Source organism: Populus euphratica, unplaced genomic scaffold (assembly GCF_000495115.2).
Source record: "Populus euphratica unplaced genomic scaffold, PopEup_1.0 scaffold142.1, whole genome shotgun sequence".
In the NCBI taxonomy this organism is placed as follows: domain Eukaryota; kingdom Viridiplantae; phylum Streptophyta; class Magnoliopsida; order Malpighiales; family Salicaceae; genus Populus; species Populus euphratica.
In genome coordinates, this window is record NW_011499936.1 from 25,042 (window position 1) to 46,126 (window position 21,085).

General features: G+C 38.2%; 4 protein-coding genes across 11 annotated transcripts; 3 read left to right on the forward strand and 1 right to left on the reverse strand.

Moving 5' to 3' along the window:
- The first annotated feature begins 201 nt into the window (after window positions 1-201).
- NHX6 (sodium/hydrogen exchanger 6-like) lies at window positions 202-8,693 on the forward strand. 3 transcript variants are annotated; one of them, XM_011041771.1, is made up of 22 exons: window positions 202-627; window positions 727-778; window positions 880-939; window positions 1,031-1,055; window positions 1,154-1,239; window positions 1,336-1,447; window positions 3,243-3,305; window positions 3,405-3,424; window positions 3,507-3,601; window positions 3,999-4,027; window positions 4,142-4,173; window positions 4,270-4,317; window positions 4,409-4,469; window positions 4,562-4,659; window positions 4,759-4,834; window positions 4,929-4,948; window positions 5,126-5,223; window positions 5,308-5,417; window positions 6,473-6,556; window positions 7,699-7,796; window positions 7,892-7,974; window positions 8,274-8,693. In XM_011041771.1, the coding sequence occupies exons 1-22, from the start codon at window positions 408-410 to the stop codon at window positions 8,321-8,323; spliced, it is 1,620 nt and encodes a 539-aa protein (XP_011040073.1). In that variant the 5' UTR covers window positions 202-407; the 3' UTR covers window positions 8,324-8,693.
- A 444-nt stretch (window positions 8,694-9,137) lies between these two features.
- LOC105136435 (protein ENDOSPERM DEFECTIVE 1-like) lies at window positions 9,138-11,944 on the forward strand. Of its 4 annotated transcripts, none has more exons than XR_844339.1 (7): window positions 9,140-10,117; window positions 10,211-10,330; window positions 10,520-10,636; window positions 10,740-10,829; window positions 11,297-11,404; window positions 11,616-11,768; window positions 11,800-11,944. XR_844339.1 is itself a non-coding variant. In XM_011041778.1 (7 exons), the coding sequence occupies exons 1-6, from the start codon at window positions 9,254-9,256 to the stop codon at window positions 11,694-11,696; spliced, it is 1,380 nt and encodes a 459-aa protein (XP_011040080.1). In that variant the 5' UTR covers window positions 9,140-9,253; the 3' UTR covers window positions 11,697-11,737; window positions 11,768-11,944. The 4 variants fall into 4 exon arrangements, 2 of the variants coding, with proteins under 2 accessions (XP_011040080.1, XP_011040079.1); XM_011041778.1 differs by having other exon boundaries at window positions 11,616-11,737; window positions 11,768-11,944; XR_844340.1 differs by lacking the exons at window positions 11,616-11,768; window positions 11,800-11,944 and adding an exon at window positions 10,985-11,081 and having other exon boundaries at window positions 9,138-10,117; window positions 11,297-11,378.
- Window positions 11,945-12,155: 211 nt separating this feature from the next.
- Window positions 12,156-14,036, reverse strand: LOC105136434 (ras-related protein Rab11C). Of its 3 annotated transcripts, none has more exons than XM_011041776.1 (3): window positions 13,742-14,036; window positions 13,358-13,617; window positions 12,156-12,803 (listed from the first exon to the last, which is right to left on the reverse strand). In XM_011041776.1, exons 2-3 carry the CDS (start codon window positions 13,520-13,522, stop codon window positions 12,318-12,320), a joined length of 651 nt encoding a protein of 216 aa, XP_011040078.1. In that variant the 5' UTR covers window positions 13,523-13,617; window positions 13,742-14,036; the 3' UTR covers window positions 12,156-12,317. The 3 variants fall into 3 exon arrangements, with proteins under 3 accessions (XP_011040078.1, XP_011040077.1, XP_011040076.1); XM_011041775.1 differs by having other exon boundaries at window positions 13,358-13,620; XM_011041774.1 differs by having other exon boundaries at window positions 13,358-13,592; window positions 13,742-14,034.
- Window positions 14,037-18,824: 4,788 nt separating this feature from the next.
- On the forward strand, window positions 18,825-20,740 carry LOC105136436 (protein ASPARTIC PROTEASE IN GUARD CELL 1-like). Its single transcript, XM_011041779.1, has 2 exons — window positions 18,825-19,062; window positions 19,234-20,740. Exons 1-2 carry the CDS (start codon window positions 18,957-18,959, stop codon window positions 20,541-20,543), a joined length of 1,416 nt encoding a protein of 471 aa, XP_011040081.1. The 5' UTR covers window positions 18,825-18,956; the 3' UTR covers window positions 20,544-20,740.
- The last annotated feature ends 345 nt before the right edge of the window (window positions 20,741-21,085 follow it).

Below are 21,085 nucleotides of genomic sequence, written 5' to 3' on the forward strand. Positions count from 1 at the left end.
ATCTTGAAATTACTTAAATATTTTTGAAAAAATTTAGTTGATATTTATCTACCAATTTAATTCAAGGTAGTTAAGTGAAAAGGGTTTAATCGAATAAAATTTACAAATATAGGGTAAATTTCGATCAAATCCTCTTCATGTGGGATAATTTCCCGAATTTAAAGAAACGTCAGGGTTAATATGAGTTTGTTCCGAAAATTAAGGAGTGGGAAAAATAAAAAGGAATTTTAAAGAAGACAGGGCAATGAACTGAAGAAAAGATGGACTCGACGACTTCGGTGAGAGGAGAAAGAATGATGGCTTACGGAGAGTTTTGAAAAACAAAATTAGATAGATAGATAATAACGAAGAGAAAAATCCTAATATCAACAGGAGCGGGCTTAGGGTTAGGGTTTAAAGTAAAAGAAATGTCGACTGTAGTAGAGGAATTGCTGCAAATGCAGATATCACCGGCAGGAGGAGGAGGAGGAAGAGATTCGCAATCGCATCCAGGAAAGGAGCAGCAAGCAGCAGGAGTTGGCATACTCCTCCAGATCATGATGCTCGTCCTCTCCTTCGTCCTTGGTCATGTTCTTCGTCGTCACAGATTCTATTACCTGCCTGAGGCCAGCGCTTCTCTTCTCATTGGTATTTTAATCTATTTATTACTCCAAATCTGTCTTTATCAAATCAAGTGAAATCATATTAGTTTAGCTGATAGAATGTTTGTTGGTCCGTCCCCTTCAGGTTTAATTGTTGGTGCACTCGCTAACATCTCTAACACTGAAACAAGCATCAGGTTCATTTTCCTATTTCTCCTTTCCCAGAAAGTTGATGATCATAAATCCATCCATCCTTAACTGGTGTTCTTCTTCTTCTTCTTCTTCTTTTTCCCTACAGGGCATGGTTTAATTTTCATGAGGAGTTTTTCTTCCTTTTCTTGTTACCTCCCATCATATTATATCCTTACTAACCAACACGGGTTTTATTTCTTTGTCTTTCCTTTCTATGATATCATCTCCTTATATTCCTTAACATTTTTTTGTTCTACTCAGTCAGGATTCAGTCTATCACCTGTATGTCACTTGCTCCATTTTATTTTATTTTTCAAATTGAGATGCTTATGTTTTATATACCGAATTTAGATGGTCACTCAGTTATTTGCTCTTTGCAGAAACCATTCTTCTCTAACTTTGGAGCCATTGTCACATTTGCCTTATTAGGAACCTTTATAGCTTCTGTGGTTACAGGTGTTCTAGTGTAAGTATCTCTATTTTTCCCAATCACTACCTTTCTGTGCCCGAAAATTATGCATATTCCTTCGTTGACTCCTCTTCTAACTGTTTTCTCCTTCAGTTACCTTGGCGGTCTTATTTACCTCACTTACAGACTTCCATTTGTTGAATGTCTGATGTTTGGTGCTCTCATATCAGCAACCGATCCTGTTACTGTTCTGTCCATATTCCAGGTGTGTTCAGTGTCACTTATCTGTCTGTCTATCCATTGCATGGTTAAGCTAAAGAATTCATGCAGTATTGGAATCAACATTTTAAAGTTTTAGTCATCTTATGTAACTGAAATGAGAAAATGAAAATTGATAAATACAATCATCGTGTTACAGAATACAGTACAAGAAGATGTTGCCAGAATGCATTATTGGTATCCTACACATGTTTTATCTCATTCCGTATTTGGCATTTTTTTGTCTTCTTCTTCTATTTCCTAGTTTTCGGTATCATGCCATTTCCAATGGCAAGAGATTGGACATGTTTGCGCTAATACTATAAAAACCAGGTAGTAGAAATGAATGTTGAATTGTGATAGATAAACATCTGATCAGGACCAAAGTTCCTGGAATATGTACATATGTAGCTGCCTGTTGCCAAGGGAAGTTTAAATAGAACAGGTTCAATAATTTTGTATTTCCTTGTGCATTCAAATAATAACATTATTTGGAAATTTTATGATTATAGAGGAGCCTTAAAAAGCATTAAAACAGAATATGCAGAATATATATGTGTGCAAATGTGCAAATTTGAAAAATCCAGGATCAAGGATGGAGATATGGCAAAACAGATTGTTAAGAAATACCTAATAACAATCATTTTTTGAGTCCTGAATTTATGATTCTAAGGAAGGATAGGATGAGAAAAATATTAGTCATAGAATTGTAGCTGGTTGGATGAAATGGTGGATTGATCATGAAGGTTGAAGTTTATTTTTCGTTGGATAGCAATACAATAACTATACTTTATGTCATAGAATATTGGGTGATACATAAATCACAGGCCACATTAAACTATTGTGATGGAACTGCAAACAGTACTATACCTGTGTTGTATTTGAAAAAGGTTGTTTACAGCATAAATGCCAGAAAAGTAGAGGTTACAAAAACTTGAGGAAGAGTTAAGAGAATGTCATGTAAGATGACTTTGCTGTATGTGTCAGAACTTTATGGTGATGGAGAAGAAGTGATTGTACTTTAGCAGAAAGAGTAAAAAGAATAAGAGTTAACCGAAATTGACTTGGCTGGAAATATGAGAGGATTATATTTTTGAACATCTTAAAATAAATATGGCCTTAAATTGAGCAGGATAGAGAGAAGGAACACTTGGGATCGACTGCCAGCTGCCAATGAGCTCTAGCTCAATTTGTGTTCTGTATTTATCTTCCATCCAGCTCAGGTCTGAGGTGACAAAAAAAAATAAAATGTTGTCAACTATTTGAATTAGGGCTCAGTTGAGTTAAATTTCTAACATTTCAATAGTATCTGTGTCTATTTGGAAGAGACCATCTTTTGGTTTCCTTTAACCCAAGAACATGTTTGATGAGCTTGATGCATGGCCTGACTTGCATGCTTACTTGAGAATATCCAGGGTATTTCAAAGAGGTAAGAGGTAAGATGGCAACATTCCTTGTGCGAAAAGGAGCTAAAAAAATTCAATTAAAATTGTAATGCTTATGATTCAAAGGCTTCTAGTTTTTCTTGATTATGATGACTGCACAAGTGCTTGAGGTAACTTTTGATATGTGTATAGAGACCTGGTGTATGTGTTTTGATAACTGTTCTAAAATGCTTTACTCAGAGAGGTTGTCCATTATCTCACTTTAATGTTGATCCACTCATATTTGCCCATTTTGTCACTAATTGTTGAAATATGAGCTGAATGCCATGAAATCTGTATCTAACTTTCAAATTTGATTCAATGTCTGTCATTTCCCTTGATATTTAAATTAACGTCTATGTTTGATGCTCTTTGCAGGAACTTGGCATAGATACAAACCTTTATGCTTTGGTGTTTGGAGAATCTGTCTTGAATGATGCTGTAAGTTTTTATTGCTATGGAATTGTAGTTTAAATTTTTTGCTCAAGCCTGCATTTACTGGATTCTGTGGCTCTCATTTGCATGCTGTCCAACTGGTAGATGGCAATATCCTTGTACAGGTACTCAAAGCTTGTGCATTTGATTTCAGCAGATAAAATAGTCTATGAACTGCTTTAAATTAAGCAGTATTTTGCTATGCAGAACAATGTCTTCGTTAAAAAGTCATGCACCTGGACAGAATTTCTTCATGGTGATCTTTAGGTTTCTTGAAACCTTTGTTGGCTCATTGTCTGCAGGTTGGTCTCATAAAATGCATTCATCACACTGCATCAGAAAAACATAATTTTTGTGATCTTACATTTAAAATTTGAAATGCAAATATTAACTGACTTAAAAAATGTACCCACTTTAGAACACTCTACAGGGTGCCTCTTATTTCAAACTCACAGTTTACCAACTTTCTAAGAAGATGCTTGCAGGTTCTTTATTGGGTCTTTCATTATGTGCATTATTTCTCTTATCAAAATACAGCCAATATCTGCATTATTGATATCACAATAACAATTTTCTTTCCTTGAAATGATTTCATCAGTTCTGGTTTTTCTTGTTTTTCTGATTTTGATAATACCATGTCATCTGAACTTTTATGTTCACATCAACATTACTAACAATGCCCTACATGCTTCGTTCCAGGTGTGGGAGTTGGATTTATTTCTGCATTGATATCCTTTTCGTTCTATCTTTGCGCACACTTGTCTTTGTGTTTGTGAAGCATGTGCTTTTAATCTGTCAACTTTTGCATGCTCAATGTATTGTCAAACCTTAATTCCTTGAACCTTTTCAAGTATGCTGGTTTGGATATTGACAAGTGAGTATTTCTTTATATATATTTATGTATGTTTTGTTTGATTTACTGAGTTACATAAAAATCCTGATTAAAATTGATATGTCCTTCTCTTTTCAGTCTGCAAAACTTGGAATGCTGCCTTTTTGTCCTTTTTCCATATTTTTCGTAAGCTTGATTCTTCGCTCTCTTTAATGTTTAGCATCATGTTTCCTTGTGCTAGATTTTGGTGCAATTTAATGTTAAACTTTCATTCTAGGTACATGCTTGCAGAAGGTCTTGGCCTCACTGGTATAGTGTCCATATTGTTCACTGGAATTGTAAGTGGACATTTAAATATATTTACCATACAACAACTTATGATTGTTGGAGCATAGACATGGAAATACATTTGTATTTTTTTTCCTTTTAGGTCATGAAGCATTATACCTACTCAAATTTGTCAGAAAATTCACAGCGATTTGTTTCTGCATTTTTCCACCTGATATCATCACTAGCTGAGACATTTGTGTAAGCAAATATTTGTCATCCTTCCCATATTGAGTAGTTGAATTACTTCTATTTTCCTCCTATATGGCACCTCGATTGACTTGTATGCCTATTTTGCAGATTTATATACATGGGATTCGATATTGCAATGGAACAGCATAGTTGGTCCCATGTTGGATTTATTTTTTTCTCGATTGTATCCTTGTTTGATTCATCAAAAATCTACCTTGGAGCAACTCTTTTAAAGTAACAGTTTGTGTTGTTATTCCTTAACTTTATGACCATCTCAGATATTTATTGGAGTTGCAAGGTATGAATGCTGCATTTACTTTCACCTCAAATAAAGATGTTGATCATTCTACCTCTGTTATCTTACCAATCTGATGCCTTTTAGTCTCCTTTTTCTGGCATTAATGTTTATGAAACCCTGCTGTACATGCTATCCTGTCTCTTGGAGCTGTAATTGGTTATGCAATTTTTTTTGTAGGGCAGCGAATGTCTTTTCTTGTGCATATTTAGTCAATTTGGTTCGACCTGCACCACGTCAAATACCTGTAAAACATCAGAAAGCGCTTTGGTACAGTGGTAGGAAGAGCAGAATTCTCTGATTCCATAAATCCTCTCTATTTTTAATTTTTGCTAGGTTTAATGGATCATTGGTGTGAGTAGGACTTCGAGGGGCCATGGCTTTTGCCCTTGCGCTACAATCAGTTCATGATCTTCCAGAAGGACATGGCCAGACTATATTCACCGCAACCACTGCCATAGTTGTGTTGACGGTAGGCTAGCTCACTCTAATAAAATCCAAACTTTCTGTTTTTTCTTTTCCTTTCAATTCATTCTGATGAAAACTTGAGGAAAAATTATAGCATACCATTCTATAGTGCATGAGCTCATCTTTCAGTCGGATACAAGAATTCAGATATGAGTTTAACAGTGTACTAGAAAGTACAAACTATTTAAACAGTAGCAAGGTGATTAGCTACCTTCTTTGGAAAGAAAAAAACAATCAAGTATTTTGTCATCAGTCAGGCTTCTTCCACTGGTTCCTTTTCATGTTTTGCACCCTTCCTTTTCTCCGCAAATGTGTTCTATACATTTTCTTCTTATGCCTTCTTACTTGATTTCTCTGGGGGGAGGTAACTGTGGGGTTTTTGCGAGCAAGTTTTCTACATAATGGACCATAGCTAAAGACATGCATGGCATTATGATAGCCTTAATACTTATTAGGCGGTATCGCCATCAATGCATGTGGGCTAAACTTGTAAAGTTTTTAAGGTTTCATTGTAAGAGGAATAAGAGAATCATGTGGGTCTCTATTCTTAAAAATTGAGAGGTAAACAAAAGCAAGGGAATCATTTAGGGTTGTTCAAGTGTGTATAATGATACCTATAACTTGTGAGATGTACCAAAGGGCTAATTTATATTTTATTTCGAGTCTCAAAGTTTAATGGAAGGCATTAATGGTTTTTTTTATTTTTATTTTTTTATCTTTAAAGAAAAAGAAATCCCACTGCTAAAGATATTCTGAAGTTTATGAAGACTGCATTCCAAGTTTCTATCTCTAATGTTGTGCTTGTAAAGGATCTGTTTAGGTAGAGTGAAGAACAATCCATAATCTATTATAGATAATTCAATAAAAAGAAAGGCTCCCATTCACTTGAGATTTAAATAAAGTCGACAATAATTGAACTGCTATATTTTAAACATCTATTTACTGATATCTGAAAGTAAATAAACTATTTTCTTCCATGAACCTATATTCCATGTAAGACTCGTATATGGATTGTATGCTTGAAACTCATTCTTTTGGCTATTCTAAACAATCTTCCAGGTGCTTTTAATTGGAGGATCGACAGGGACTGTGCTCGAAGCTTTGCAAGTTGTTGGTGATGACCATGATGGCCCCTTAAGTGAAGTAAGTTCTGCCAAAGATATGTTACTAGTCTAAGCTATGTGGTTTAATTTGAATCCATGAAAAAGAAAGCTAGGTGCTTTAATTCAATGATAAGGAATATGTGGTTGTTTTTCAGCACATTATGATTGGGAGTGATTGCAATGCAATTTATTTATGCTTTCGTGATAATGAGCAAAAAAGTTCATTGTAAAGACATGTCTGGTTGGAGGGTAAAGGGGGTGAAAATTTACCCTTGGAATATTTCACCCCCTTTACTTATGTTCGGTGCAAGTTTGGAGGTAGGGAAAATTTTCAACGAGTTTAAAATTTAACCTAAAAAAGGGGTTAAATGTTTAACAATATTCTATATTCTATTGTTTTCTTTTCTTTTTTTGCCCCTTCAATTCTAGACCTCAAATATATGTTATTTAATTTTTAACAGTTATATTTAATTTAAATACTGATTTTATCTTTTTTGAGATCCATTATTATCCATCATATTTCTACCTCCTACCAAACATCCTTAACACTACACCCCTCAGCCTTTTTTTACACTTTTAACACCACTCAAATTTTAACCTGTTAACATTTTCTCTCAAAATTTTTCATCTCATACCAAACACAACTTAAAGTGCATTGAGGGGGTGTGACATATATGCAAGAACGAAGGGCTAGTTTATAAGATGGAGAATCTAAAGATTCTGTTAGTATATTAGAGAGAAAATTGAATACAGATGTAAAGAGTTCTAATCCAACCATCTGAAATAATAGGGAGCTGCTCCCCTTGAACTCTCCCTTAAAAAAGACCTCTTAGGCTCCCTCCCTCTACATTTATCCCAAAAAATGAAGGTGCATGGGCAATCAAAATAGCTTCCCACGAGAAGTTAGGTCCATTAGCCTCAAACTCTTTTCTAGTAAGCAGCCGATAGCTTCTAAGTGTTGCAATGCATTTGGGCCTATTAATATTTGTGAGTCTAGATGTGGAATGCTCTAACGCCACACTCTGTATCCTACAACAAGCTCAGTATAGCCTTGCCTCCTGTCATTATACAGCTTCTAAGAACAGCTCAATTTGATGGGTTCCTATAGTTGAGCCAGGACACTTTCCACCCTCATGTTGATTAGTGAAATGTAAATAATGTATGTCCATTTTCTGCTTTCAGAGTTTGGATGGAAATAATGGTTACGTTGCTCCCTCTTACAATGAGGATGCCACATCAGGGAACAGGCTGAAGATGAAACTTAAAGAGTTTCACAAGAGGTAAATCCTAGAATTTGACATCATCATATTTGGTTATTTGGCTTTCTTTGGAACTTCTTTTTTGAGCTCTTCTTTCTATCTTTTCCCCCCTGCAGCACTGCATCATTTACAGCGTTAGACAGGAATTACCTCACCCCATTCTTCACAAGTCAGAATGGCGATGATGAAGAAGAACATGGTAAGATTGATTATTGCCAGAATGTTGCTTGATCCAGGGTTCTCCCTTGAGCCTCATCGTATACGATCTTGTTCCTGTTTTCTCATTTAATTTTATAGAAGGGAGATTTTCACAAGTTTTTCGATTGCTTTTCTCGTGTTAGTGTGATTTATTAAAATTAGAAGGATCATGTCCTGATGAAGAATTGCTTGGCTTTTCATATGAATAAACATTATTTATTTTTGCGACTTAAGTGAATATTTCAGATTTTCATTACATTGTAATGATACAAGTTTCACTGTTTTGGGGGTGCATGACAGATGACCCGATGCCCAGTTCCAGGGGAAGGGGTTTCCTTGGCCATAACTGACTTTCAGCAGTATTAGTTGAGGAACACATGATGCTACAAGCAATCAACTTTGTAGATAATTTACAGACAGCTGCAGACCAGTGGCACTCAATTAGACGGGAGGGTGAACTGCAGTTATGCATCTTGCCACATTCACACCATGCCTGTCTGCTCTGGTATAATGGCAAACACACGTGGAATTGTAGACGTCACAAGAATTATCCCTTTTTTTTCTGCGGTCGAGTGTTGTATGGCATGGGCTTAGTTCTCTACTAATTGAACTGTATTTGACAATGGGCATACTTGATTCAATCGCATTTAGTGTTCTCACAGATGTATTATACCTGTCACCAAATAAATAAAAATAACTTGAAAGGAGGATTGTGTTGCATGGAAAAACTCTTGGGATTTGTTATAATTACGATCCGTTGATCGTGTTTGATTTAACAATACCTTGTTCTAAAAGGTAATTTCTCTTCTTGTTTCAATTAACTGATTTCTTGTTTTAGTTCATGGTTTAAACACAAGGAAATCAAAGGAAGGTGAACCTGGAAAGGAAAGAAAGGAGGAGGATGCTAGCCTGTTCCTATGTAATTTAATGATGATTTGAATAGTAGTAATTAATCGATGGGTAATAATTAGAGTTCCCAATAATAATAATTAAAGAGAAGAAGGTCCCAATTGACAATAATTAAAGAAAGGAAAGAAAACAGACCATAGAGTAGTAAACGAACCGATCATGGGTGAAAAACAAAAGAAATACTGCTTTTTTGAAAATAATAGTGCCGTTAGCAACGGCTAGTTTTATTTCTCATAACGCGGAGCTGCCCTAAACACAGACCGCAGGAGTCACTGGACAGATCTGACCACCTCCCCTCTCTCTCTCATACACATCCTCAGATACGAATTAGAGAAATCGATTAACGGCACAGTTCGCAACTGTAAGAACAAATGGATGAAGAATCGATAACGATAATGCAAGAGAAGACAGCAATAGTCCCCAATCCTCCTCCTCGGAGGCCCAGGGTGAGGGAGGTCAGTTCCAGGTTCATGTCTCCAATTGCTTCCTCCTCCTCCTCCCTCTCACCTCTTCCTTCCAATAAGCAGCGCTCCAACTCCGTGCAGAGGCAGCGCCGCAACCAGGAAGCGGACGCCGACTGCAGCCCGCAGCGGAAACATCATCATCAGCGTGCTGTAATCAAGCTTTTTAAGGAGAACGAACCAAGATCCCAAAGTCACAGACCCGATACCCCCACAGTCAGCATCATCAACACGTCCTCTTCTTCTAAATTACGATTGATGCAGCAACGCTCCACCTCCAACATCAACATCTCATCGGCTGCTGCAAAGCTGCTGCAATCCACTGGGATCTCCAATTCCACTGATTCTTCTTCCTCTTCTTCTACGGATCATGACAACATTAATCCTAATACTAAGAATAACAACAATGATGTCAGAAGCTCTCTTCCCGATCTCCTCCGTGATACTGATGCTAGATTTCTAGCTGAGAGAAATCTCAACCGGCTTAATAATAATAATAACCCTTGTGCTTCCCCATGCTCCCGTTCTCTCAATTTGCAGCGATCTATAAGTAGCTGCGACCCCTCCTTGTTCCATTCACTCAAATCTACAAAACTGCCTCCAGTGGCTCCTTGCTCCAAGATCCCAAATGATGCTTCTAGAAAGACAAGGAAAGTTTCTAGTCTCCAAGAAGATGTACAATCTCTCAAGCTGCTTCACAACCACTACCTGCAGTGGAGATATGTCAACGCAAAAGCACAGGCCTCTGCTCAAGCTCAGAGAAGAGAAACTGAGGTACTATCTATCTCATTATTTGTTTTTTCTTTTTTTCAATGAATTTTCATTAATTCCAATCTCAAAATTGATCAGTCCTCTATTTTATTGTAGAGAAACCTGTATTCCCTTGGTGTCAAGATAACAGAATTATACGAATCAGTGAAAAGAAAACGTGCAGAGCTTGGCCTTCTGCAGAGATTGAAAATTCTATGGACCATCGTTGAAGCTCAAGTAAGGAGCTGACATTATTTTTCTTTTTCTTATTCCCCATCATTTATTTGGATGCATTTAACATTTAGGCATCTCTATCGTGACCAAACAATAGACAGTTACATGTAATAATTGCAGAATTTAACTTGCAACGATAGTGCTATTTATTGGCTGTAGTTTGCATGTTCTAATGAACTCTCAATTCCATAGATGCCGTATCTGGATGAATGGGCTGCTTTTGAAATGGATTATTCGATATCCCTGTCAGAAGCAATTCAAGCTTTGTTGAATGCCTCGCTTCAAGTTCCCATCAGTGGAAATGTTAAAGTGCGTTTTACTCTTTTCCTTTTGCCACTATCTGGGTTAACAGATCACTAGTCTATCATTCTCATGTGTTATAGTCTGGCAATATTATGGATGTCTATTGCAGGTTGATATTAGAGAGGTAGGGGAGGCACTGAACTCTGCAACAAAATTAATGGACACAGTAGCTCTTAACATTGAAAGCCTTATGCCAAAGGTGAGGTGCTTTCTCTTATAATCAATGAAGGTGCTTTCTCTTAAGAGTGAGAGTGATAAAACGTAAGAGCTTAAAGGAGGTTATTTGGAGTTATTCTAGAGTCCCATTTAAAGTAGGTTGGTTATTTGAGATCAGCATAATTGTGTCCTACATAGGAAAACATGTGGCATAGCAACAGGAACTGAACTTCCTACGCTCGAGTCATACATGCCCCCTATAAAATCCAAACAGTTTGTTGAGTAGACTCAAAAGTTAAGAATGCTGGATAGTTAACTCAAGTGGCTGCTTCCCTCCTTTTGTTCATACAGAACTTCCTACGCTCGAGTCATACATGCCCCCATCTATACCATACATGCCACCACCTCTGTCTACTATGCTAAATTACGGTCTGCCTAAACCAGAATAAATTGACCACCATTTCTTGTCCTCCAACCCGTCATCATTCTGTTGGACATTTCCTGATGCAGGCTGAGGAAACAGAACATTTGATCTCAGAACTAGCTAGGGTGACTGGAGGAGAAAAAGCTCTTATTGAAGAATGTGGGGATCTGTTGTCAATGACATATAATTCACAGGTATGCTACATCCTAATCTGTTTAGAATTAATTACACTGCTGACATCTTATTGTATTCTGCTCCTCTATGAAGTTGTCTCCAAAATTGTCATTCTTGTGTTTTTGTTCAACGCCTACCTAGCTTAAACAATGTTTCCTTTGTCCTTTTTGTTTGACCGCTGAAGAAAGAGCTAATAATGTAAATTGATAAAAAGATGGGCCTGATTTTCAGGTAGAGGAATGCAGCTTACAAGGGCAGCTAATTCAGTTCTATCGGAGCCGTCACAATCAACACCAGGATGAGCAGCAATAACTTTGCAATTGCTTCAAAGTTTCCTTGACGCCGCATGGATTATATAACGACCATTGCAAACTTTGCATTTACATATAACGACCATTGCAAACTTTGCATTTACAATATGCATAGGAAGAGTAGTAGTCTTTCCTCTCTCTGTTTTTTTTTTTGTACGTGCCCCTATAGTCGGTACTATTAAATTGCAAGTTTTTGACATTTTATGACATGTATTATGTAGTCACTGCACAGTTAGTCGAACCACACGGAACATGACAGAACAGAAGAACCATCTGGGACACTTGGGACATACATGCATGCATAGCAAACTGATCGTAATATACTTGCTCATTATAAACACTTCGGACATACATGCATGCATAGCAAACTGATAATATACTTGCTCATTATATGGTTCCATACCACTGTTTCTTCCAGTACACTCTACATCCCTGCGATCAGTCAGTTCCACGCTTCCAGTTTTAAGGGTAAAATACAAGAAATAAACACGAAATAATAATCCATCCTGAAACTTCTAACAAATGCCCGTTTACCAGGTCAAGAGTAATTTACATGTCTTCTCCCTCTCTCAGCCAAAAATCCAAAAAGAAAAAAAAATTATTGCTCTCCTCAAGCGCGGCTTCAAGTGGAACAGCAACCTTTGCTTGTGTTCCCCGAGGCATTGGCAACATTGATAGTGGTTCCTTGACCAGGAACTGTGGAATTGGCAGCTGCTTCCTGGGCTGCCAGTGCTTTCTTGCTAATGATATGGTAGATCTCTGTCAATATGGTTTGGAACGCCTTCTCAATATTGGTGGCTTCTAGCGCTGATGTCTCAAGAAATGAGAGGCCTTCCTTCTCAGCCAGGGCATGACCATCCTCCTCTTGAACAGCCCTGAGATGTTTCAAGTCAGACTTGTTTCCCGCCATCATGATGACAATGTTAGAGTCTGCATGGTCTCTTAATTCACGAAGCCACCTCTGGACATTGTCGAAAGTTTGCCTCTTGGTTATGTCATAAACAAGAAGAGCTCCAACAGCTCCTCTATAATAAGCACTAGTGATAGCTCGATACCGCTCCTGACCAGCTGTATCCCAAATCTGTGCCTTTACTGTCTTCCCATCCACCTGCACCATAATAATAATAATAATAATAATAATCAGCTATCTGATAGATTTCCCCCATGGGCAGCAAAATCACGCTGCATCAGTTAGTAATGTGCCCTGGCAGCAAACATCCAGACAGCAGATTTAGAACCATCCATCGATAACCCAGACCTTAAATCATATAAAGAGGTCTAGATGCAAAGTGTAAACAGAATTGATATTCTACAGAAGACCAGGCATGGCATTGTAATGGTTGTCTAAGGTATGGTGAGGAAATAGTGTTGTACAAGGTGAAGATTCTATTCTATTTATATGACCGAAACTATAAAAGAAATCAAACAAGGGCAAGAGTCAAACACTAAAAAACAAATGGGGAGGGATTGTGATCATAGTTAAAAAATTTGGAATTGGACTAGCTAAGGCAGATAAATAAGCTAAGATACATAGAATCAAACTAACAAGTGGACAATAGAAGACCAATGAAATACCAAAAAAATAAACTTGTTCTTTATAAAATTGTATATTCTATTTATGATAAGAATGATAATGACAATAAAGAGAGAACAGGGAAATACTTGGAGAGTTCTGGTGGCAAACTCAACACCGATGGTGGATTTGGATTCCAAGCAGAATTCATTTCTGGTAAACCTGGAAAGAATATTGGATTTGCCAACACCAGAGTCCCCGATCAGCACGATCTTAAACAGATAATCATACTCATGATCCACTCTATGACCCATTTTTTTCTTTTTCTTTTATATATATATATATAATAATAGTAGTAATACACTCTCCTCAGATCTCTCTAGCCTGCCAGATCCAACAACCAAACCCACTTCTTCAGTCGTGCATCATATAATCAGTCAGTCAATCAATCATAGAGAACAAAACAAAACAAAACAAAAACAATCAGATCTATCTATCTATCCAGAAAGAAAGATAAGGGGAAAAAAACTCACCCTCTGAATGAGGAGGCCAACCGATCTAGAAGAGAAATCGATTTGTTTCTTAAACTTAAATCTCCCTTTTATTATGTATGTATGTATGTGGAGCATGTAATTGCAGCAACCCTTCTTGTTGTATGTTTTCAACGGGATTTTATGTAAGAGATTATAAAATATATATATTAGAAAAGGAAGAGGAATTAGAATTGGGAGGGAGCAGAGACAGCAAGGATGAAAGGGGAGGAGAAGAGGGCTTGAAACGGCCCAATAAATACTACAAGGTTTTAAGTTATTGGGAGACAAATTTGTTAAGTTTTATGTTTGTATTTGTAGTAGTGAAACTAAAATACAATGTAAATGCTCTGCTCTCTGTCTGTCTGTCTGTCTAGAACGTGTAAGCGACGTGCCGTTTAGCATATATAAGGTGGGAAAAAAGGCCAGGTGGTGACAAAAGAAAAGAACAGGTCAAATAATAATAATAATAATAATAATAATGTGTGAGGTTGGGGAATCTGATGGTGGCAGCAGCAATGGAATGGCATGGCATTGCGGCCTGGCTGGCTGACACTGGCAGTGGATGTTTAGTGATTTCCACGTCTTATTTTTTTTTAGATTAATATCGGTGTTTGGGCCAACTTACACGCACCATGATTAATCCCACAGGCTCTGAAGTTAACGACTATATAAACTTCCAGTGGCCATCATATAAGCAACCAAGAACTCGAGAGCAAACCCCTTGATCTCAAGTTTTTACCACTTAGCCACGCCTTATTTATTTGGATTTGGTGGAGGAGGGAGAATCATTATACATGTGTGTGTATGTATTGCTGGGTTCATCACCAAATCCATCCAAATATCCAATGATCGATCCAACAAGCTTCATTTTCTCTCCTCCTGTTTTTTTGATGTTGAAGTTTCTCTCGTGGTATTTGTGCTGAGGTATGATATAATAGTCTAGTCTCCACAACTCACAAATTAATAATTTCAGTCCATAAACTTGATATTGGACCTGGGCTTTTATTTCACCTTCATAAAGACAGATTTGGGCTTCGTACGGCCGCCTCCCGAGTTGTTTTCTGCTGCTTGCTTGCTTGCTTCTTCTTCTTCTTTTTTACAAAAAAGAGAAGAAGAACGCAAATCCTCATTCTGCGTGTCCGTGTCTTGGTACAATAAGAGACAGTGAATGGACGCACGATGGCTTTGAAGTTCTTAAACTAGAAGGGATCGCACACGGGGAAGTCTTAGGAACATAGACAACGCGTGGAAGGCTGAGCCGAAGCACCGGACCGAACAGAAGAAGTTGATTCAAGATGAGCGTGAGCGTTCTGAGTTTCGTCTTCTCCAGGAGCAAGCTGGTCTTGTCACGTAAGAATCTCCTTCTCCTTTTACCCTTTTCCCCTTCAATTCCACTAACTAATCAAACTACCAATTAATTATTTTATTCGTTATATTTCCAGAACAAGCCTCACTCCTCCAATGACGCTCAGAGGAAACTCCATTCTTATCCTCTCCTTTTGATTCGCAAATCTGTAAGCTTCCTTCTCTCTCTCTCTCTCTCTCTGATGAATAATACTCTTTCAATGAATCGCTTCCTTCTCTTCTTTTTCTCTATCTATGTAATTGGGCATGCATGCCCATTTTGTAATGTAGAAATGTCTGTTAGGTTTTGTGAAAATACGTTATTAATTATGAAATTGATGGTGAATAGCTAGTTCTTTTCACTTTTAAACTTGAATCTCAAGTTAGTAGACGCCTTTGGTACCATGGACGCGTCCTTGGCTCATAACCTGGAAGCATCAACATTTGTACTTTTATTTTTTTAATATTAGCTGAAACATTTCTATTCACATGCTGAGGCGAAAAGAAGATCAATATCATTGGAGAATTCCAAATTTTTTATTGTAAATAATCAGTTTTGTGCGAATGCTGAACCAGTGATTATTGTTTTGTAGGTTGAAACAAAGAGATGGAGAAGAACCGTGATAGAAAGGAACATGGTCATAGTAAAGGAAAGCATTACAAGCATTCATTATTTAAACCATAATAGGATTCTGAAAATTTCAGTGCTTAAGGAGAACGAAGGAGAAAGACTAGTGATCACAAGCATTCATCTTCTAAAAAACAATCTGACTCAGAAAATGTTAGAGTTGAATATGGGAAAAGGTGAGAAAAAGTAGCGTTAGCAGGAGTCCAAAGCATGATGACCATAAGGAATAACTACAGGGTTTGAAAATACAGAAAGCAATCTCCCTGTGGGTTCTCGCACCCAAGAGCTTTGGAAGAAGATGTTCAAGATGCGCACAGGAAGAATCATGGCAAGTCAATGAATGAGAGATATTTGTTGGAGGGCAACGCAGCTTTTGCCCCTGATAGAAAGGAAAGGAAAGGAGCACGAAGAGTCCTCATGAGGGAAGATCTTATGCTTCTGCTAAGTCAGTGTGCCATGATTCAATATTTAAGTGTCGGAATGTTGCCTCTAAACTGACAGAAGAAGAGCGAGCTGGTAAGCTATGGGAGATGCAAGTCGATGCTGAGTTGCATGAAGAGAAAAGATGGAAGCATTTGAGGAAGGCAGAGGAAGATGGTGCATGAGAAGCTACTTGTGCATGCATGCTGGGTGGGAGGAACTTACTAGATGCTGCTCATAAAAGTGTGTATGGAAATGAGTAGCGGGGAGCTCAGCCATTAAGGATAGCGCACACCTTATTCACAAGGAAAGTCTGAAGTGGGTGATGGCAATGCTTTTTGCCGGTGAAGCACTCCTGATTTGGTGGTTTATTTTTGCCTTTCTAATAGTTACATGTGTGTTCTTTACCTCCCCATGCATGTATGCATATTCTGTAATACGGACCTCTCACCTTTATTAAACTTTCTTGTAAAACCCAGTGGTTGATTCAAATAGTCATTCAGTTCAATATACAGTTTGTTGAAACTCTCAACGGCATGTCATCTGATTGATACTATATCCAAGTGCACACTTTATTATCGTGAAGATTTCTTGAATTCAATAAATTATAAAGGAAATAAAAATGCTGCTTTGTATCAATACCCAGTCAACATATAGGACTTCATAAACTTGCCTTTCTTCCAAGGATTATCAAGCTATTGTGGTACTAAATTGTTATTTTCACTTCCAGTTGAAAGATTAGACAACTCCTGCAAACCATATGAAAAGGAAACAAAGTCCTAGTTTTGGTATATATCCTTTGTACACAACAATTTAAGCTTTGTTTTTCAATCCTATGTGAATGACATGCTTTCAACCTTCAAACATTTCCCCCTTTATCCGTGAGCCTGGTAGCTTTCTATTTTGGGCTGCGTTAGTCCTCCTATCCCTGCCTTATTCAGATTTCAGAATACTTGAATCCCCACTATTTCATTTGAGCGTTTTGCTTTTGTTTATGAAACTCTTGAACCATCGAAGCATGTATTGTTTAGACTTTGTCATTGATTTTATCTCCCTTTCCACTTGTGCCCCCAAAGCATTGATGCTCTGGCAGTCCTCTTCTTCCTATTAGGATCAATTCTGAACACCAGAAGAAATGGGAAAAAAGAAAGAAAGAAAACCTGTGCTTATTTACAAATTTGTTCCTTGGATTTAAAGCCTTTTTTGTCAAATTTGTCAAAAATAGATGAAATAAATGATAACTTTTGCTTTTTAAATCCCTGATGCCTAGCCGCGTTTAGGAATAGGGGAGTGAATTGCTAACAAAAATTTATCTGACATAGAAGAGCTTTCATATGGGAAAAAAGGTCATGGAAATTGGTTGTGATGATGTTTATGTAGTAGGTAATAAGGGAACAAAAATAGTCCCTTGTTTATTCATTAGCTTGTACGATAGGTTATGATCCCACCTTAATTTCTAGTTTGTATCTCTGATATTGCAATGGAAAATTAGCCGTTTATCTTGCCGAATCTCATTCCAAGAGTTGAAATTAGTGGTGAATTGCTACTGAGCTCATGGCTGTACTCTGTATTAAAAACTTACGGGGTGTTATGAATGTGCGTGTGAAGAAAAAACTTGCTAAGTGGGATTTTAGTTTCGTATGTTTGATTAGATTGGGGTGATTTATAAACATGTCGGTGATGATGCTCGGTGGATTCAAATAGTGAACACCTACTTACAAACTATGTTCTCTCTCTCTCTGTGGCTCTCTGCTGCCCACGTACAGATATATGACATGGACTCTTGAAAGTGAAAGTTCACCTACTTGAATGATAACTGACTGGTTGGTCTTTTTTTGTGGTCCTAATTAAGAACCCTGTTTGATAGTTAACCTCGATAATGCCTTCCATATGATTCATATCATTTGCAGCTAAATTTGGAGCGCCAAAGGTAGATGAAGTTTTTGGCCGCGACTCTGGGAGTTCTGGAGCATACCCTGCTTTGAATGCTCAATTCTTATCTCACCCGGTTTTTAGGATCAGAATTTGTCAATCCCTGAAATTGTGAGAGGAAACACTACAGCAGGTTATTAAATAATGGTTCTCGGCATCATATTTCTTTAATTGATGTGGGATGATTTTTTTGGTTTGGAGTTATTATTAGATATGTTTCCAAGCACAAGCTGCTGCTAAAATAACGCAAGCCGAGTCCCTGGTCTAATAATTTCCAAACCTTGTGTTTAAAGCAGGGATGATGGCGTCTCAAAAGTAGGGGATCTTTCTCTCTCTGTCATTCAAAGTTGGGTCCCTGAAGTTTTATGAGACGTTCCCCTTCATCCACCTCATATGGCCCACAGCGTTTGGCAGGGTGCGCGTGCCTACTGGCATAGCATATGAAGTGAAGCGACTTCCTCCCTTGCTGTGCTGTGAGAATGATTGATGGGGCTTTTTTCCCCCTACTAATAAAAATCCGAGGTGAAGGGAATTTGGGACAATAGAAGGGCTATCAAAACATTTGTGCGGACTGTTAACAGGTTCTATAGTTAATACAGTGGGGGCAAGTACTTGACTGGGGTGTGAACTCGTGATGAAATTGAATTATAGCATGCAATTGTGATATTAGCTATCAATGCACCTCGCACCTCCGAGATGATTTGACCACCTGTCTCCTCCAATTTAATAGAAGACCGTTGGTTGGCAGAAAGTGACATCAATTCAAATTTTCCAACTAATCAATGAAGAATTATTATGCTACTCTTTCTCCTCTTTTTCCCCCTCCTGTTTGCAATAAAATCTCAAGTTTGCGACATTTGGCTTATCTGGTATGAGTTTCATTTGACATAAATGGAGAGCATAAGCTGCAAAAGCTTAGAAGCCATGATGGGGCTGCTCTGGATTATGGTTTGCTATCTGTCCCTAGCATCTTCATCTTCGCAAGCAAAACCTAAAGGCATGTTATATTCTTCTTTTCTTTTTCTTTTTCTTTTTCTTTTTCTTTTTCTTTTTCTTTTTCTTTTTGTGATTAAATGTAAGAATTAAGGCATGTTATATTCCTACTCTTACTTGAAGTGGGTTGTGTTTTTGAGACACAACATTATTTATCAAATATAACATTTTGCAGCATATGTGCAATCCATCAACCAGTCCAGCATACATCTGAACGTATATCACGTGCATGGACATGGCTCCTCACTCACCCCGAACTCGTCCTCCCTTCTTTCTGATGTACTCTTGCATGACGAAGAACATGTTAAGGCTCTGAGTGACAGACTAGCAAATAAAGGTCTTGGTAGTGGGTCTGCCAAGCCGCCAAAATCTGGACACCTCCTAGAACCAAATTCAGCTAGCATCCCATTGGATCCAGGTTTGTCCATTGGCTCTGGTAATTACTATGTAAAGTTAGGTCTTGGCTCCCCTCCCAAGTACTATGCCATGGTTCTCGACACAGGTAGTTCACTGTCCTGGCTCCAATGCCAGCCCTGTGTAGTGTACTGTCATGCCCAAGCGGATCGCCTGTACGATCCCTCCGTATCTAAGACCTACAAAAAACTTTCATGTGCCTCTGTCGAGTGCTCCAGGCTCAAAGCTGCCACTTTGAATGACCCACTTTGCGAGACAGATTCTAGTGCATGCGTGTACACGGCCACCTATGGGGATACTTCTTTCTCAATCGGCTATTTGAGTCAAGATCTATTAACCCTAACATCATCTCAGACTTTACCCCAATTCACATATGGATGTGGGCAGGACAATCAAGGGTTGTTTGGAAGGGCAGCTGGTATCATAGGGCTAGCCCGTGACAAGCTTTCAATGTTGGCGCAGTTGTCCACCAAGTATGGACGTGCCTTCTCCTACTGCCTCCCCACGGCCAATTCTGGATCTTCTGGAGGAGGCTTCTTGTCCATTGGAAGCATTTCTCCAACATCCTACAAGTTCACCCCTATGCTCACAGATTCAAAGAATCCCAGCTTATACTTTCTGAGACTGACAGCTATAACTGTGTCTGGTAGGCCATTGGGTTTGGCTGCTGCCATGTACAGGGTCCCGACCCTTATAGACTCCGGAACTGTTATAACACGACTGCCAATGTCCATGTATGCAGCACTGAGGCAGGCCTTTGTAAAGATCATGTCCACCAAGTATGCGAAAGCCCCAGCATTTTCCATCTTGGACACTTGTTTCAAAGGGAGCCTCAAGAGCATATCAGCTGTGCCCGAGATTAAAATGATTTTTCAAGGAGGCGCAGACCTCACGCTCAGGGCCCCAAGCATTCTAATAGAAGCTGATAAAGGTACTACATGCTTGGCCTTTGCAGGTAGCTCTGGAACCAACCAAATTGCCATTATCGGAAACCGTCAACAGCAAACATATAATATTGCTTATGACGTCTCAACTTCGAGGATTGGTTTTGCTCCTGGTAGCTGTAATTGATCGGCCGGGTGCCCTGTTTGATTACCATGAACCGTGAAAGATGTGAAATACATAAACCATCACAGTAAAACTGGGTTTGTAAGAAATATTTATTTTCATAATTCAGTGATAAACTGTGTGAATAAAGCTTCGCCTGAAAAAGGTTTGTATGAATGTACACGTGTTTGAATCCTTATGAAAAATTGCGTTATTCTAAATCTTCCAAGGTTCATGTGCTGCACTGACTGGTTGCATCATGTATCATTTAACTAGAGGGCAAGTCCTTCCATTGGCCACACAAATTCATTGACTTTCAACACCATACCATGAATCTGTTTTTAGATGGCTCAGGCAATTAGCCATGCTGGAGAGCAGAGAACATGCAAGGAACGTGGAATGTATGTGTTCATTGCATGGCTGAAAAAATCAATAGAATGGAAAGGGAACAACTGGTTTTCGCACTTTATGTGAACATTATTGTTATATTTGTGGTTTTATACCATATCACAAGTCAGATTCTATAATCAGAGCAACCTTACTGTTCCCATTTGAACAATTTATTC